Source organism: Malurus melanocephalus, unplaced genomic scaffold (genome assembly GCF_030028575.1).
Source record: "Malurus melanocephalus ecotype Western Australia unplaced genomic scaffold, MMel_1.1 scaffold_904, whole genome shotgun sequence".
NCBI classification, from domain to species: Eukaryota; Metazoa; Chordata; class Aves; order Passeriformes; family Maluridae; genus Malurus; species Malurus melanocephalus.
Genome location: NW_026624136.1, coordinates 7,937 through 25,838, shown reverse-complemented (window position 1 = coordinate 25,838; position 17,902 = coordinate 7,937). Strand labels below are relative to the sequence as shown.

The following is a 17,902-nucleotide window of genomic DNA, read 5'->3' as shown; positions in this document are numbered from 1 at the left end:
ACGCATCTATTTTTTTTTTTGGTTGTTTTTTTCCTTCTAACGATTCTTTATCCTGGTGTTTCTCTCCCCAGCCAGAGGGGCGTTAGGCTGTTGCTTAGATCAGGTACAAGAGATTAATTTTCTTGCCTGTGACCGCCTGTTTGCTTTGCTTTCTGCTTTCAGGGGGAACAGAATTTTCTGTGACTCTGTTCTTCCTCCCTGTGGTGTTGCAGACAGATAGTGAATGGCTCAGTGCCCTGGTAAAACCCTGATAAAACCATTCCAATTTGAGAGTCARGCTTGTTGATCCTGTCTAAAATAAGTTTCTTCTACCTTTTCCGAAGCATTGGGAGGGAAAAATCCAGCAAGTTCTATCTTCTTGCTCTGTAGAGATCAGTTCAGTGCTTTTCTCTGCTGCCTGACTTGGTTTTTATAATATAGTTGGTTTTCTAGTAAAAATTTTTTATATTCTGTGAGAGAGATGTCTGATGCTGAGTTTAAACAGATTCCAGTATCATACTTAGTGCCAGTTTATATAGGGGTTGACAACAGTTTTAGCCAGCGGTCCTTAACTACTGCTGCTGTCTTGAATTTTCRAAATACAAAAACTAGAGCTTATCTTTAAATGATTTTATTCCTGGTACTTTTTTCGTTTAGTTTATATGACAGCTTAAGTTTCTTTCTGACTGTAGTCTTAACTATAACATAAAATGCACATTTTGCTGTGGAATACAGATATTGTATCTTAGTAGGTATATTATTCTTTCAATACAAGAGAAACTTCTTAATTTGAGTGTTTCCTGGTTTTGTTTTTTTTATTTGTAAGCCCTTAAAAACTTGCAGGTGACTTTGTTGGAACTTGGTATGATCCCCTTAATCTTCTTCTATTCTCACTCCTTTGCAAAGACCTTTAGTTAAGATACACAGCCCTAAGCCTCGATTGTGAGTGCTCGGGCCAGTTGCTGTAAGCTCCATCGGAACAGCAGGAAAGCCTCACTTAAGGGAGGATTATTCCTCAGGCGTTCAAAGTCCGTGCTCTGTGAGTTGTTCTGTGCCCTGTGAAATCCACCTGAGGCAGGAGGGCAGCCCTGAATGTTGCAGCAGCTTTTTGCTGATCTGAGGCTGAAGATCCTTCACGCTTTACTCTCCKTGGTGTTTACCCTGTAACATAAATTCCTCTGGGACTTGAGTTCTCCTCGGGCTTTAGTCATGCTGTAGCTTTAGACTCAGTGTCAGGTTTCCTATTGCATTACTTCAATTAACTTCAGAGATCAAGATAACACTTAACTTGTTTGGCTTTTTCTGCTCTGAGATGAAACCTTGTACCTGAAGCTTTTTTTAGTCTGAGGGGTTTGATTCCACTTGCTTTTTCATTTAAGGATTTTATCTCATTTTATAGAATCATCTCTGAATTCTTTCTTCACTTCTGCATAAATTTTAAACTGGTCGTTTCTGAGAAAAATTATTGAGTCCTGATAGTCTATGCCAGCTGCCCTGGATTGCAGGGCTCTGAGACAGGGTAGAATGATGATTTTTACTCAGAATTGTTCAGATTGGAAAGGACCTCTAGAGCTCTGGTCCAGAGCTTGTTTTGAATAAATCCAGGGATGGAGTCCCCATAACCTCTCCRGGAAGCCTGTTCCAGARTTTGATCACTCTTACAATAAGAAGGGGGATTCTTTCTGTTTATAAACTGAATTTCCTGTGTTTAAATTTATTCCTGTTCCTCTTGTCCTTTCCYTGGGCACCACCAAGAAGAGCTTGGCTCAGTCTTSTTTACWCCCTCCCATCTGGTATTTGCACATGTGGGATCCTCCCCAGCCTCTGTTCTCCAGACAAAACAATTCCAGCACCCTCAGCTTCTCATTGTATGCAAGAATCTCTCATCCCTTAATTTTCACAGCCCTTCTCTGGATTTATTCCAGTAGATCTGTATCAGTCCTGTGCTTTGGAGCCCAGAACTGGCCGTGGTGCTGTGGGTGTGGTGTTTCACCAGTGCTGAGCAGATGGGAGCAGTCTTTTTGACCTACTGGCCCCAAAAACTTGAGAGGGGCATGTCTGTGAGCCAGGTGCTTGGTGTTGGCTCTCTCTTGGCCACGTTGGTGCTTTTCAGCAGGAATGTGCCCTCATAATGTCTGGATTGTTCCCATTCATTATTATAATTATTTATTATTCCCATTTTGGCTGGGAAGGGTCAGTTCCACCTGGGAAATGCAACAGCACAGGAAGCTGGAGGTTTATTTGAGGAAGTGTCAGAAGCCCAACCTTCTCACTTTTCAGCAGAGAAAATTACTKGGATTAAATCACTTGTGTAGTTCCCTTTTCTGAGTGTGGTTGCTGATTTTGAGTTCCTTTTTCCAGCTCATCTCTCAACTTTGTTCCTTATTTCCCCAAAATGCTTCAAGTCAGGCATTTGACTCACCAYCCCTGCCATGCCACCATCCCTGGCCCTTGACCACCTCCCTGCCATGTGATTTGTTAGATGAGCCACTTAAAAGTTTTATTTTTGGAACTTTCTGCCCARGACTGTTAGGATGGTGTTGCTTTGGTCACAATTTCAAGACTTGGCTCAGGTGTTTTTGCCCTTCCCTCACTGGTCAGGATGTATGGGCTGTATTGCCCCAGCTGATAAGTTATCTGAAAACCTTGATTATTATTGCAGTTAATTTGTAACTAATCAGCCAGGTCCTGTKCTGTGGTGTCTCATTTGTTAGGCAATCAGCAGATGGATACCAAGAGGTTCTCATGCTCTCCTTTGTGCCTGGGTCACTTCTGCCACTCAACCAATTCCTAATTCTGCATTCAAATCCCATAAAATACTGGTGAATGTCTAATCACAGAAGCTGCTGTAGACTCACTGTGTTGTTTTGCATCAAACCCTGCAAATTTTTGTCATCCTGGTTCTAAGTTAAGTCATTTTGTAAACCTGAGAGCAACAATTTTAAATTGCTGGTTGTGTATTGCTTTAATTAAGTAACTGAATACAGGCTTGGGTAAATATGTCCTGGTGAGGTGTTAATAATAGGCAAGGCCTTAATTGGAGCCTTTATAATTGCTGTTTACAAGGTCTCTCATTCATTTCTGTCAAAGAGTAGTTAAAATTTGCATAGATATCTTCATCAGCACRTGTATCTTCTTGAGGTTGTGTTGTTTTTCAGTCTATAATATTGCCTATTTTCTCAGGGGAGGAGGCACAACCTTTTCCAGTCTGMAATCAGGTTGATTTTCAAAGATTTTTATGCAGACAGTGGTGGCTTAGGAGTTGCAGTTTATTCCTGCCTGAGAGAAAATTAAATTTTGCCCTTTCATTTCTTAACTGAAATTGATGTGCATTTCATTCCTTGTTTGAGACCTCCCTTCTCCAGCAGCACAAACCTTTATTGACAGATCTGTGCTGTTTGGGGAATATCCTTGTACTGAAAAAAGAGGTTGTCACCTCTTAGAGCATCTGCTGGGTTATACATTTAGAGAGTGTCAGCTTTAAAATATCTTGGGTGCTTTCTTTATTTTTCCATATTTTTTTGTTCTCTTATTATCTTCCCACCAACTCTCAGATTTTTGCATATACTGTTCATTTGCCTGTGGGGCTTATTGTCTTAGCTAAATACCTCTGGTAAAATAAACACTTTGCTTTGAATATTCAAAGTGTTACGCAAATGCAAGATAAGTTCTTTTTTTTTAATTATTTTTACCTGGAGAAGGTTATGTGTCTCTGGTAGGTTGGTGGCAATGGAGATTTTTGCCTTGAGCTTCATCCTCATTTTTCAAAATATGTACATTTTGAAATCTGTTATTTTTAAAATTGATTTCCAGTGGGTTGAGGGGAGGAAAARGATTTTGTACATGTTTTATTTTTGCTTTTTCTGTAGGTGCTGGAGAGAACCTGGAAAACACAATGGCAGCCTTTCACCAGTGAGTACAAAAGGATGAGAATGCCTAAATTAGGCATTCTCAGTGAGTGAAGCAATCAAGGGAGGTGGGACTTCTCATCAGTTCTTTGGTGTTACAGTGTCCTATTTCTGAAAGTCATCTCTCCTCTGRATGACTCCTTGCATTGCCAAACATCCACTCCAGTTTCACCAGAAGGAGTTGGGATCCCACAAATTATGGTCTGTGCACAATAACAAATGGAAACAAACCCCTGAGGCCTGATCAGTGCTAGCCAATAAAGCAGCAAACAATACTGTGCTTAATRGTGATTACTTCTATTAATTTATTTATCATTATAAAGCTAAAAATGCTGCTGTTGATGTTATTTTCCTGCACACACACTCTGCAGTCACGCAATGTGTGAAAGCCTCTTACCCAGGGGTTTAAAATGGAGTTGGGACCAGAAAGCCTTTTAAGCCTCCAGCATTTAAGTAGTGAATTTTAACAAGGTTCTCAAAGGCATTTGAGAAAGAAGCATATCTAMAACTCCAGCTGCTGCTGAGAAGGGACCACATTATGTGGGCTCCTCTTTGTTTTGTTTGGGGTTTTTCTAATTTTCTTTGTGCTAAGGAGCCTCATCCGTTTGCTGTTTCCCTGCAGCCTGAGAAGTGCCAGCTTTCCCAACCAAATAAAAGAAAGTACTGCACTATTTTCTATCTCCATGGAAGCTGAGCATAGTTTTGTGTGGCTTTTTGTTGGTTTTTTTTTTTCTACTGGCCTGCCTTTTCTCAAGTCTGCTCCCAGACTTTTTGCAAAGTGCTTCTTTCTTTTTTTTTAACCATTTCTTAAATTTCATTTCATACCAGGCTCATTCTCCACATGAAGGGCTCTTGCAAAAGAAGTTACACCATAACCTATTTTTATTTTATTCCCACAAATAAGCTGTAGTACTTAGAGTAAGGATTGGTGATACATTTTGAAATAATGCTTTTCTAACTCTCTTCTGCCCATTTTAATTATTTTACAGCTGTGGTGGAACAAATGCATTGAGGTCCAGTTTTTGAACTCATCACAGCTGTCAATAGCAAAGTTCAGTTGAGTAAGCAGAACCATGGTACCTCTGCAGGAATGAGAGCAATCACCTCCTGTTAGGCACTGGAAACATTTCTGGCTTCTTCTGGGAAGGGGTAGAGGTTTTGTCCTTCCCCTTGGCTCATTCCCATTTTCAAAAGTAAAGTAGCAAAAGGAATGGGATGGAAAATCAGTGATGTAATGGTGAAAAATGCTCAGGATTGGTTCAAACAGCTGATACAAACTGATCAATTTATAATCCATCAGATTCTGTGTGAAGCCAAACAGGGCGTGTCTGCAGGAGCTGTTCCTACAGGTTTGCACAGGAATATTTGGCTGTGGCTGAATCCAGAGGAGAATGTGTGTATGGGGGGAGGAGACCTTTATTGGCAATTTCAGTTTCTGTACTGCTTAATTTACAAATACTGTGGAAGGCAATTACAAGCTTTTTGTCTCAAAGACAATATTTTGTTTTGTTTAATTCGGTAAAATACATAATAGATGTATTATTAAGGGGAGAGGTGTAATCTTGTTCTACMCTGTTTAAATACTTCTGTGGTGGCTTTAGATTATAAAATAACAGATTTTAAGCAAGAGCACTCTCATCCTAATTTGCAAATGCRAGCCTGCCTCACAGCTTGAGTTCTGGAGCAGTTGGATCTGAATCCACAATGATGTTCTGAATCTGGAGCCTTCTCTGGAGCWGTGTGAATTTGACAGAACAAACTGGTTTCCAGCTGGGAAAGCTCAGCACTTGAGGAAGCTTATTTAGCAGTGAGCTGCTCTAAGGGCYTGGCAAAGCCTCAAATTTGTTAACAAGGAAAGTTGTTGTTCTCCCCTTTCCATGCAGCATCAGCCCTGGCTTTCTTAAGCAAGAAATATTGCTAATAAAACTCGCTGGTGAAATGATAAAACATGGTACTACATGGGAACATCTACAAATTTGGCAAATCTCCTGCAGCAGATTTGGAGATGCTTTCCCTCAGGAGGATAAAATCACCCAGAACAGCCTGTGATTCTTCCATATGTAACAGGATTTTGTTCCTCTCCTAATTCTTAATTAGCAGCACTGGAAAACAGTTCACAAATTGSTTTTAATTTGACAACCCTCCTCTTGATCATTTTCCCAGCTGGACCAGAAATTGTGTTAAACACTTTAGGGAGTGTGTTCTGATTTTTTTGTTTGTTTGKTTTTTTTTGATATGTTCCTGCCTTTGTGGATGTTCATGGCCTGTGTTCAGCAGCCAATAAAGCCCATAAGAAAAGGCTGTTACTGAATTTACAGAGCTCTGGGTGGATAAAAGGAAGGTTTGCTCTGGGGTGGATAAAAAAGAAGGTTTTGAGGAAAGAGTTTAGGCTTTTATCTGTCTGCTGGAATGACACCTGCTTTCTAGTTAAATGAGCAATTCATTTCTCATTGCAATAATTTTTTTTTTTTAATTCTGGTGTGAGGTTTCTTGTACTTATTTTTCATCAATATCATTATTACTGTCTGCTTTCTGATACGACTTAATTTGCAATGGAATAGATTTGAGATTGGATTAGAACTTTTCAAAGCAGTGGGTTGGAACAGGAATAGGTATTTTTCTTTGAAAAATATGACTGGATGTTTARTGGTTTATTTATTTAATTTTCAATTTAAATTTAAACTTTTTTGTTAAAATAATAGTTTTAGGTAATTTTGCTATTCAAAAGGCTGAAAGCTCCCACTGCTAATTTCCTGATCCATCCCTTCCTAATTAATATAAATCAAGTAAAAAAAAAAGGCAGCTTTCACACCCTTGTCATTTGTAGTTCCTTACCACAAATTTAATTACTCTTTTCAAAACCTCACTTCCTCCAGTGGGCAGATGCACTGCTGCTCATAAACACCCCGCTCCAAATTGTGAACCAATCCTTTAGGAGCAGGTTTCTCAATCCTGAGCTGGCAGGCTGCAATCCATAGGTTTGCTTCCTGATTCTTTTGGGAGACAGAGCCAAAAACATCATCTCTGCTTCATRAGATGTTGTTTATTCTTGCATCAGCTCCCCACTGTTTGCTCCTTGCTTTGYAGCAGGATTGTGAGGATTCCTCACCCCATAAAGCATCCAAAGTGCTTCCAGTGGGATTAGTTTGTGGAATGTGTTGGGTTTGGAGCTGCACRAAGCACACAAGTGTTCAAAGCAAACTTTCTTTGCAGTGCAGTGAATTTGGGGACGGATATGCTGGAGCTGGATTGTCACCTGACAAAAGATGAGCAAGTGGTTGTGTCCCATGATGAGAACCTGAAGAGATCGACAGGAGTTGATGTTAACATATCTGACCTYAAATACTCAGTGAGTTGAAGAGAAAATGGGCTGAGGGGTGTTGAAAAATTCWTTTGTGGGTTGCACATGGGGCTGTGTGTGTTTTGGTGCCCAAAACCAAAGGGGAGGATTCATCTTGATTAAAAAAAAACAAACCAGAAAACCACCCTCAAAGTTCACCAAAGTCCCTGTGCAGTCAGAGGATCCAACCTGGCACATTCCAGTGGGTGTTTAACTCCTCCAGTATTGGGCTGAATGAATAACTCTGGAGCTGATGACAGRGGAKGGTTAATCAACAATAAYTCTGGAGCTGATGACAGAGGAGGGTTAATCAAAAAGCTGTTCCTGGTGTGACCAGCTTTTTAATGGGAAAATTGGGAGATGAATCCTTCCTGCCTTGAGAGTGGAATTTTCAGTATTCTCAGGCATCTGGGAATGTTTTGCCTTATTCAGCTACRGGTGACACAAATCTAAGAATGCCAGATAGTTTAAGTAATACTGAAAGTGTTGCTACTAAATCACTTTCTTGGGTGAGAAGATTTTAAAGATAAGTGGCTTATAAATTATATTTTTTTTACTTTTTTGGAGAAATGTCATGTTAYATCCCTGCATTTGAATTAATGTTCCATTTCTCTTTGTTTTTAAGGAACTTCCACCCTATCTCTGCAAGTTGGATGTCACATTTCAGAAAGGTGAGATGTTTATCTCTTGCTGTTTCAATTTTCCATTTTGTAGCATGGCAGTTTCCTGCTTTGGCAAAGAGAGTAGGAAAGTGGATTTACTTCTCTCAATATCATAATAAGAGAAGTTTTAAAAGGAAAATATAATCCTGGCTGTAGAATCCATTACAGTACAGTAATTACTTCAGAAAGAAATTTTGTTCTCATTTGGTCTTTTTCACATTAATCTCGTTGCATTTGGTGTGTGGTAACTGAGCCTGTGTTTGCTATTTCAGGATTTTAACATTGCCTGCACTCCTACTGTTGCTAAATAATGAGTGAATTTCATGAAGTTAAAACCTGAATGTGCAACATGCTCAGGGCATTTTCATTATGGAAATGAGCTTGTCAKAGTTAATTRCAGCTGAATGAAGTCACTTTTTGTTTAAAAGCRTGATAATCTTAGGAACTTTTWATAAAGTTTTAAGGTCATGAGCACTCTGAGATTTCTGCTTTTATCTATTTGCTAAAAGTGGACACAGCAGTGACAAATTTCTCATTTCCCCAGAAAGTCAGTGYGAGGGGAAGGACAATCGTATCCCGCTCCTGCAAGAGGTGTTTGAGGCATTTCCAGAAACTCCTGTCAACATTGACATCAAAATGAACAACAACGTGTTGATCAGAAAGGTTTGTGAGAGTGGGTGCTGAGCTGAGAAGGCAATGGGATAATGATGTATTCCAAAAGAAAAGTTTCTTGGAGGGGTGGCAGTCTGGACTGCTTCACCCTTCACATGTTGGATCTTGCTCCCTTTGTGAGGTAATGCAGGAGACAGAGAAGGGATCTTGTGCAAGAAACTCAGCAAAAAGCTCTTTAGGACTCTTCATGTGGATGAGAAACTGCTCCAGCACTGCTGGAGATGTGTTTGGTTTGTGCTTCATGGGAAGGGTTTTCTTCGTGACTGTTACCCCCCAAAGCAGCATAAAACCATGATGTTATTGTGTGGATGTGTTCAAACAGAGAAGGAAATCTGCTTTCCAATAAATACTGTTTTATCATTTAGGTTTCTTAAATTCTTTGGGTTTTTTTGCAGCTATAATGATATTTTTATCATTGTCCTGAACACCTGTTTATTTCCTATCAAAGCATCACAACCCTCTTACAATGAGAGAGAGTAGGAAACTCTTTTTCTGTAATGATTTCCAAAGGAAGTAAAGTTTCAGTTAAATAATGCTGCACTTAATTTCCAGTGACTCCACGTGAGAGTTGTGCTTTTTGTGCTGCAGGTCTCAGAGCTGGTGAGTCAGTACAAGAGAGAGCACCTGACCGTGTGGGGGAATGTCAATTATGAGATTGTATCCAAGTGTTTCAAGGAGGTAAGGCTGAGTCCAGCTAAGCTTTGTGTGCTGACAAAACCTCCAGAAAAGCACCCTGAAAATYAAGAGTTAACTTGCTAGGCCAGGCTGCTGCTTGTGGTGAGAAATTCTGTGCTTGGATGGTATTCTGCTTGCTGTACTGCTAAAATAAGACAAGCACAGTAAACACCCCTCTACCCTGCCATAAAATACTGGAGGAATTAAGCTTAGTCATGTTTTATTCTGGTTTTATGAAATATAGGACATTGCATTTTTATGCTGGGACTTCTTAGAGCCTGTTTTGCACATCATTCATCTGATAAAAAGCAATTTTTCCAAGGATTGCTTATTATCTGTTTATTTGCATGGAAATAATGGATGTGGCCACTAGTGGACACAGTTGTACCAGCATAAAGCTGTTGTTTCACAGCTATCATTCTACTTCTTTYTGTGCTGAGGAATTTTACAATTCAGAATTAAATTAAAATTGTGCTTAGTCCAAGAGAGTCATGCATCTGAATGGAATCAATCCAATTCATAGTTCAATGTAGTTGATTATTTTATCTCTGCAGAACAMCACCCCATTTCCTTCTTGAACAGCAGTTAGTTTTATATGTAAAAGGCAGATTAATCTTGAGTGCTGAACTTTAGACATGCATTGATGAGTAAATTTAATTGTATCAGACTCAACAATTTACCAAAATAACATAGACTCTTCCCTGCAGAACTCTGAAATTCCCATCATCTTCTGTGCCCAACGTGTYCTCCTGCTTCTTGGCCTGTTCTACACCGGTCTGCTGCCATTCATTCCCTTCAAGGAGGAGTTCTTTGAGATTCCCATGCCTTCCATCATCCTCAAGTGAGTTACAGCCCCTCAGTGGATGCTGCATTGGCATGAGTGAACAGAAGGTGAACCATGATGCCTCCTTGGGCATTGGTTTTGGTGGTGTCCTTGGCCTGAGGTTACTTTTYTGTTGGTTTAGGCACTTTTGGATATTCCTGAGAGAATTCTGTGTGCAGTAATGCATAGCAGTTCTGTAGTTTAAATTAATTCTTCTTGCTCTTTTCTCCCTCTTTCTTGAGAACAGATTAGCCTGATGAGGGCCAAGAGRCAAGTCAGCAATAGGGTGGATATGAGATTTCACAATCTCTCTCATTTTTCACTCAAAATGCTGCAGAATTTCCATCTCTGCTGCTTCTCTTAAATGTAGCTCATTTCTCTTGTATAACCCAATTCTAAGTCACTGTCTTGAGCAGTGAAATTACTGCTCTAATTTGAGCAAGATTAATTCTTCGTGTTCCTTGTGCAGGAACATCTCAACTGATATTTTAATCTGTGCTCTGATAATTTTTTGTTTCCTCTTCCTCAACAGGCTGAAAGAACCAACGAAGATGTCAAGAAGCCAGAAATTTATTATCTGGCTGGCTGACACGTAAGATTTTCATCTGATTAAATTTTTATTTATRTTTTACCTTTATATTAACAGTTGACTCAAGCAACTAAGATCAGCTATTGCTACATCTATGCTTTATTATATTTTTGCAGTTTCTTCCAGCTTTTTGTCAGTGCAGGATCAATCATATTCAAAGCTCAGTTAGGTGTGCTTTATACTTATATTTTCCACACACTGAAGCATCCTAAGTTGCAGTAACAGTGGGCATTATTCCAATTGTGTCTGTTAAGCTTCTGTCCTTAAGTGTGCTCAGCTAATTAACATGCAATTAGATGCAGAATGCAGATTTYATTCATGTGACTGTTCCATCATGTTGTCAGAGGAGAGACACYGTTTGCCTTACAAGGAACACTTTGCATTTTAAGAATAACTCTGCTTCCGAGGGAATTCAGTCGTGGGTTTTTAGTGTCTCTCTGACATCTGTTAGTTTAATTTCTCCAGTGGCCAGGACATTTTCATGTCTTTTGGGGTGAAGGATAAAATCTCTGCTGAAAGCAAAGTGGTTGGTTCATCAGACATGGTGTAAGGTACCTGTAAAATGAATGATTTGTCTGCTGGATTTGATCTTTCAAATGGAAATTTTCTAGAATCAGCTTTCTAATCACTYGTGGAAAACATTGACTYTACACACTGTAKGGAAGCTTCATTTCAGGACATCAGCAGACTCTGAAATTCCATTTATATCTGAAATTGTTCATTAATCTCCCTCTCCTTCCCCAGGCTGCTGATGAGGAAGGCGTTGTTTGACCACCTCACGGCTCGGGGCATCCAGGTACAGTGGGGCAGAGCTAAAATGAGAATTCAAAGCAGACAGACCCAGCCTTCAAATTAGTTCCTGTTCCCCCCAGCATGTTCTTGGTGCTTCTGGGACCCTAAGTTTCTGTTCAGTTCCTGAGCAAAAGCTGCTGCTATTATATTTGCAGTGGTTGCAAAGCAAGGTTTGTAAAAGACCTTGTCCTTTAAATCCTTTCAAATCTGAGTTTTTTTCCGACTTCAAACTTAACCAGTTTTGCAGATTTTGTAGCCTTATCTGTTGTGGGGTTTTCACAAAATTRTATTTTCACTTTTAGAAGGTCAGCACAAAAAATGTCCCTTTGAGAAGGTGAGGTGGAAAAGTTGTGTGTGTTTGTGTGCAGCATCACATTCTAACTATTTATCATTTTAAATATGCTGCAATATCTCCCTCAGATGAAACAATTTAGGTCTAAAATTCCCTTATAAAAATTTATTTTTTCCTGTAATAACTTGATTCTTGTATCCCATTTYCTAGGTGTACATTTGGGTACTGAATGAAGAACAAGAATACAAGAGAGCATTTGATCTTGGAGCTACTGGAGTGATGACAGACTATCCAACAAAACTGAAGGAGTTCTTACATAATTATCCAGCATAAAGGAAGAAAACTCAGARAGTTCTTCTGGAGCAGATTGTGAGCCAAGGATTTTCCTCATTAAGAAAATAAATGGGGGCAGCATGCACAGATCATTTATGTTGGGAAGATGTAATTGATGATCTGTTACCTTGTTGTCAAGTCACTACCTAATGTAAAGGTTGCCTATTTATTTTAAAACTTTAATGACATAGTTTACATTTGTAAATAGCTCATTTAGCAACAGCACACTTCACAAATGATGATGATTAGGAAGAAAGTTGCCTGATAAGGTACATGTAGATAATAAGCATTATCTTACCTGTCACAAGTGTTCTAAGCAGCTGTCAGGAATTCAGTTATTCCAGTTATATTCTAGTGAGCAGAAACTGAAGAATTTCTGAAAGTGTAGCCTGTGTGTTTGCATTTCTTGTGTTGCTTTTAGATTTCAGATCACTTCTAGAGAAAAAAAATAAAAACAGGCACAGGAGAAATAGCAAAGCAGACTCTGTGTCTGGGCAGGTAGTGATAGTGAAGGTGATCCCTTTTTAGCTAAAGTTAACTCAGTGTAGATTGAMTCCATTATTCTCACTGACAAGAATGTTGAGTTGGAACTGGATTTAGACCCTTTCTGAGGTGATGGCAATACTGTGACTTGTTGGTCCAGGTCTAAGTACAGTATTTGAGTCAGGATCTGGGTTTGACACCGAGTTCCACTGCAGGGTCCAGGTTTGCCCCTGTCAGGCTACCTTAGCTGGATTTCCAGGATGGARAATTGCACTTCTTACAGATTACACTCACTTTGAAATAGCCTTTTCACAATGTCCTAAAAGTCTTTTGCACATTTGTGGTTCTTAATGAACGGGAAGTTGTTTTTAGGGTGAGGGACCAAAGAAGATTTAAGTTTGGTCAGGAGTTTCAGGGACAAATGAAAATGTTCCTGTTAAGTGAATTCACCCAAAGCAGATATATGTGTATAGTTGTAAAGGGAGGAAGTGTCAGTCTAGAATGTGTGTAGACTTCAGTCTTTTCTCTCCACAAAAGTCCACTCAATATCCATTAAATTTATGTGCATGGACACAGAAMTAACTGGCAAAAGCCAGGAAACCCMAGGTATGATGGAATGGGGTTGGRCAGGAAGATATTTCTGGAAGCTTCCCATGCTGTTCTGTCCTTGTGAGCAGGAGTTATCCATGTGTCAGACAGGTTGGAGCCTGCAGTGCCCGTGTGCCTTGGTGTGCTCRTGTCAGTGCTGGGAGATTCAGAAGGAGTTTGATTACTGTGGCCTAATTACACCAATGTGTAGAGCTCAGTCACTGAATCATCAGATGCTTCCCCTGAACAAGAGTTCTGTTCTAGCAGTGTCTGTTTTTTGAAGGAAAAAATGACAGATCTTAATAATAAACACAGTAGCCAGATGTGTATTTACTGCAATTTTAGCACCCACTGTGCTAAAAGTTGATTTTTAAGTCATTTTTTTGCCCTTGGTAGCTCAGATTTGGGAGTGTTCATGTTTCACCCCTCTGGCTGCTGTGCCATACTTGTAATTGTGGAGCATTTTTGCTGTTCCACTGCCTCTGTGAATGCCAAATCCACCTGCATGGACAGTGTTTGTTTCTGCACTCCAGTTCCTTGCTGAGGAATATGTCTGGATGAAATGGAAAAAAACGACTGCATTTTGAATTCAAGTGAACATGTGGTAATGGGGGCRAATCAGTTAATGTTGTCCTTTTGAATATCTGCCTGGTGAAGATGACTGCAGATTCAATTTCCTCCTAATTTAATCAGCCTTGTTGCTTATTGAATGGAAGAGAGGAAAATGTAACTTCCTAACTGTTCATGGGGGAAAAAGGATGAAATTATTTATTAGGTACTAAGCTTTCTGTTTCCCTTTCAGACCAGTTCTGTCTGGTCACATAAATGCTAATAYTCAGTCAAGTCACAGCTCTGCCTGCTTTCTAGAAGTCACTCAATAGTTGTAGAATATGTTCCACATGCAGCTCAGTAAGTAAATTAAAAAATTCCACCTTTCTGTCCTGATCTGGGTTATTAGCAGTTTGTAGCTCCAGATAGTTTTTATGCAATGTATTTTTTATAAATTCAATTTTATTAYTATTGAAGTTCCAACACATGGCATCAATATGAAGATGCAAATTTAATTCTGGTTTAGAGGATACCATCAAATAGTACTTRCATATTAAAATTTTGTTTACATCAGGTAGAGCTGAGTTTTAAAATACCAGTTTTGATTTCTGACTGACTTTATCTCAAGTTTCCCTCACAACTCAATAAATAATTTGCCATTATTCTATATTGRATGATGAAACACAGGTACTGAAATGACAAGTGTTTTTAAATTTAATTTTAGTATTTTTCCTCTCTAGTAGAGTTGGAAATTCYTGCCTTCTAAGATTCTCAACCACATTTTTGTAAAGACAACCAGTGTCCCTACATCTGATGTGGTTTCTGACTGTGCTGTTTATACATTGGATAAATCTGCTGCTCAATATCTGAAATTCGATTGGGAGGGAAAGGATCCAGAGCTGAAAAAGCTGCTGGATTTATTCATTCACCTGTTTGGGCTTTAGTACAAGAGCTCAGATTTGATCTCTTGAGACAGATAATGTTCCATGGATGAATCCCAGCACCAATGCACAGGGCTTAGGCCATGATAACTGTTTGTAACAAAATAACATGGAAATGAGGTAACTGTAAAACATTTGTTGTACCAAATCCTTGTTTTGAATATTCCAGAACTCGCTGTGTGATTTTTAAACCACTTGTACAGAAAAGCTTTTGTTGAGAACTTGCACAACTGTCCAGGAGGATGTTCAGTWAATCTCTCTCTCCAAGGAGAGATTCTTTTCAGGTACTTTTAACTCTAAATATTGTTTTAACACTGTGTTCTCAACTCYGTTGCAAATTTTATGTATGAAGGATGATGCATGTATTTCATGCACTTTTAATTTGCAGAAAGTCTCGTGGACCTCTCTAGCTCCAAAGCTATGAAGTGATTTTTCTTTTCATGTGAAGAAAGATTCGATGCTTTTGAAATGTGGCACATACAAACATCTTTGCTCMTAAAAGATCTAAAACTGAATGCTTGTTAGTTGTGACTTCTTTCCCTAAAAACCTAATTTCTTGACTGATTTTGTGTTTATGGTATGATTGGTTTGAGTTTGTATTCACAGGAATTCTTTGTAGCATGGTTTTGTCCTTTCTGATGATGGATAACACTTCCTCTAATCCTAAAGGTAAATTTCCAGCTTTTCTCCTGGATTGCCATTAAATTACATTAAATATTAGGTTTTAAGGTCAAGTGTAATTTGAAAGCCTTGAGGGTTCATATTTAGGTAAGAGAGGTGAAGTGGGGGTTTGTATGTTACAATATTTAGTAACTTCAAAAGGATTTTTCCAGGCTGATGAAAGGATTCCCTAGGTGGCTCTGGATGGGGTTTTATTTCTTAAAACACAAAKGTTTAGTAAATTGGAATTGGAGAGCATTAGGGAATGTTCACATACTTTTAACGTGGAAAGTATTTTTCTGTGATCACTTCAGGTGCTGTCACCTGTCATTCTGCAGCTCAAACAAAATACTCAGAAAAACTTCAGAATCCCCAGCGAGAGGATTCCCCAGGTGGCTCTGGATGGGGTTTTATTTCTTAAAACACATCCTAAATGTTTAGTAAATTGGAATTGGAGAGCATTAGGGAATGTTCACATTCTTTTAACGTGGAAAGTATATTTCTGTGATCACTTCAGGTGCTGTCACCTATCATTCTGCAGCTCAAAATAGTCAGAACCACTTCAGAATCCCCAGCAGTTTATCCAGAGCAAGAAGCCTCGAGGTGCAGGTATTTTAAGTAATTTTCAGGATACTTTTTTTTTTTTATATTCGTTTACCCCTGGAATTCCAGGGGGATGAAATTTTATAGGAAATCAAATCTCGAATGTGGCATCCGTGCCGCGGGAGGGCGCCCCAGCCCRCGCGTTCCCCGTGCATTTCCATAGTGCAGAGCTGCATCAAAAGCTTCCAAATTCTAGTTTTTGCCATCGTTTTTCTTAGGCTGGACTGTGGATTTATGCACGGGGGAGTGGCTAATTCTAAAATCTGGAATGTTGGTAAGGAATACAAGTGATCTGTAGGTATTGAGTTTTACAGCTGCACGGTCACGTTTTGGTGATTTTTGGAGCAGGATGAAGCACTGGGGGATGCTGGCTGGTTTCTTGTTGGACCAAAAATATCGATGCTACAAATTGGGAGAAAAAACTTTATTTCTGTTAATGGTGGAAATATCTGAACTGCTTGAGGATGTTACCTCATGTCTCTGAAAAAAAAAATTTAAAGTGTTCCCACTTCATAAAGAAAGAAAAAATGTAATAKCAGCTGATTTATCTTGATTAACACCTGCTGCAAATAAATTTTGAGAGTGCCAAAAGATTCTTATTGGATTTAAACACACCTGATTCCCAAGATGTTGAGGCAATACCTCCATGGGTGATCTGGTACTTTCTCCCCTCTCAGTATTTCGATGGCAAAAGTTTCCCCCAGGCACTGATGCTTGATCAGTTGGGCTTTTTCTGCCCAAATGAAAATTAAAGTTTAAACTGATGTCAGACTGAGCAGGAAAAAACAGTAGCTGTGCTGCTCAGACTCCAAAAAAGGAGTGTTTGCAAATTGTAAAGTAAAAAATCTTGTTTAGTGGTTCATTTCAAAGCTAAGTTGTCAAATATTGCAGAGCCAAAATTCAGATTTTTTTTAAAAAAATTAATAGATTTACCTAAAGCTTAGCCCAGTAAAAGTTTTCATGGTGCTGCTCAAGTTGTGCTTGCAAAGTTTGCAACCAAAAATTCTGTAACCCAGAATCAAATGAGAAAATAGGACTTGAAGCTTTAATAAGTAGCATTTTACCCAACCAACATTTTATTTTTAAAAAGTGAGTGAAATGCTGCTGATAAAACACTGCTATCCCAAAAATCCTTCAAGTTTTTATAAATCATAGGGGTTAGAAAATAAGAAATTTGAGCTTTTAAATGGTGATATTTTACTACAACTTCAGAGCTGTGTGAGCCCCCAGATTTCCATGGTAATGCTGGACTTAAAGCAATATAATTCCAATTAATCACCACCCTWAATCTTATTACAACAGAAACCTTTGTATATAAAGAATCTTCATGTTCACCTTGTTAATAAGAATGTATTTTTATTAACAAACTGAAAATTCTGCACAGGTGGGGGAAAAATAATTTCACTGCTGTGCAGCAGCCTCGTGATGAAGTAAATTTGTTTTGCTGATGGTTTCTTGTGGTTTCTGGGTAAATTAAAGTTCAAGTAAATTCTGTCACCACTTCCTGCTGATAACCTCGTCGAGATCTGCTAAACTGCAGAGCTGTTAGCACTGGGGAGAGGGGCTGAAAAAAAGTGTTTGCTCTTTGCTGCTGSCTGGGGAAGGAAGGAGGTTATCTAAGAAAAGAAGAAGCTTAAACTAAGCCTTCAAAGCAGGTTCTTATTGCAGCTGTCTAAAGATAACATGAGAATTTTCCCTCTTTATTCGGTTATTTAATAGCTGCTACCTACCCTGGTGCTCGAATCTTCGTTAACAGCACGTTTAAAGTGTACAAAGGGGGAAAAAATGTCATTTAGTATTTAAAATCTGGTTGTGGAATCTTCACCAGCTGGCTCGGTAATGTGATCAGAGGGGTGGGGCTTGCTTGTGTAGAAGAAAAAGAATTTATAGCACAAAGATAGAATGTTGTTTTGTCCACAAAAAAATCACAATTAATAGGAATATTGCCTTGTGTCACCTTTTATTACTTGTGTCACCCTTTATTAGTCCATATATTTAAYATTTGAGCCAGAA

At 39.0% G+C, this 17,902-nt stretch overlaps 1 protein-coding gene across 1 annotated transcript in view; it reads left to right on the top strand.

The window, feature by feature from the left end:
- GDPD1 (glycerophosphodiester phosphodiesterase domain containing 1) overlaps window positions 1-15,141 on the top strand; it is a 15,776-nt gene extending 635 nt beyond the window's left edge. Inside the window, exons 2-10 of the mRNA XM_057386055.1 lie at window positions 3,849-3,891; window positions 7,101-7,236; window positions 7,853-7,898; window positions 8,434-8,552; window positions 9,150-9,239; window positions 9,944-10,077; window positions 10,592-10,651; window positions 11,393-11,444; window positions 11,943-15,141. Of these exons, the coding sequence (XP_057242038.1) occupies window positions 3,849-3,891; window positions 7,101-7,236; window positions 7,853-7,898; window positions 8,434-8,552; window positions 9,150-9,239; window positions 9,944-10,077; window positions 10,592-10,651; window positions 11,393-11,444; window positions 11,943-12,065 (803 nt within the window). The 3' untranslated portion in view covers window positions 12,066-15,141. The remainder of the gene's footprint in view (window positions 1-3,848; window positions 3,892-7,100; window positions 7,237-7,852; window positions 7,899-8,433; window positions 8,553-9,149; window positions 9,240-9,943; window positions 10,078-10,591; window positions 10,652-11,392; window positions 11,445-11,942) is intronic.
- The last annotated feature ends 2,761 nt before the right edge of the window (window positions 15,142-17,902 follow it).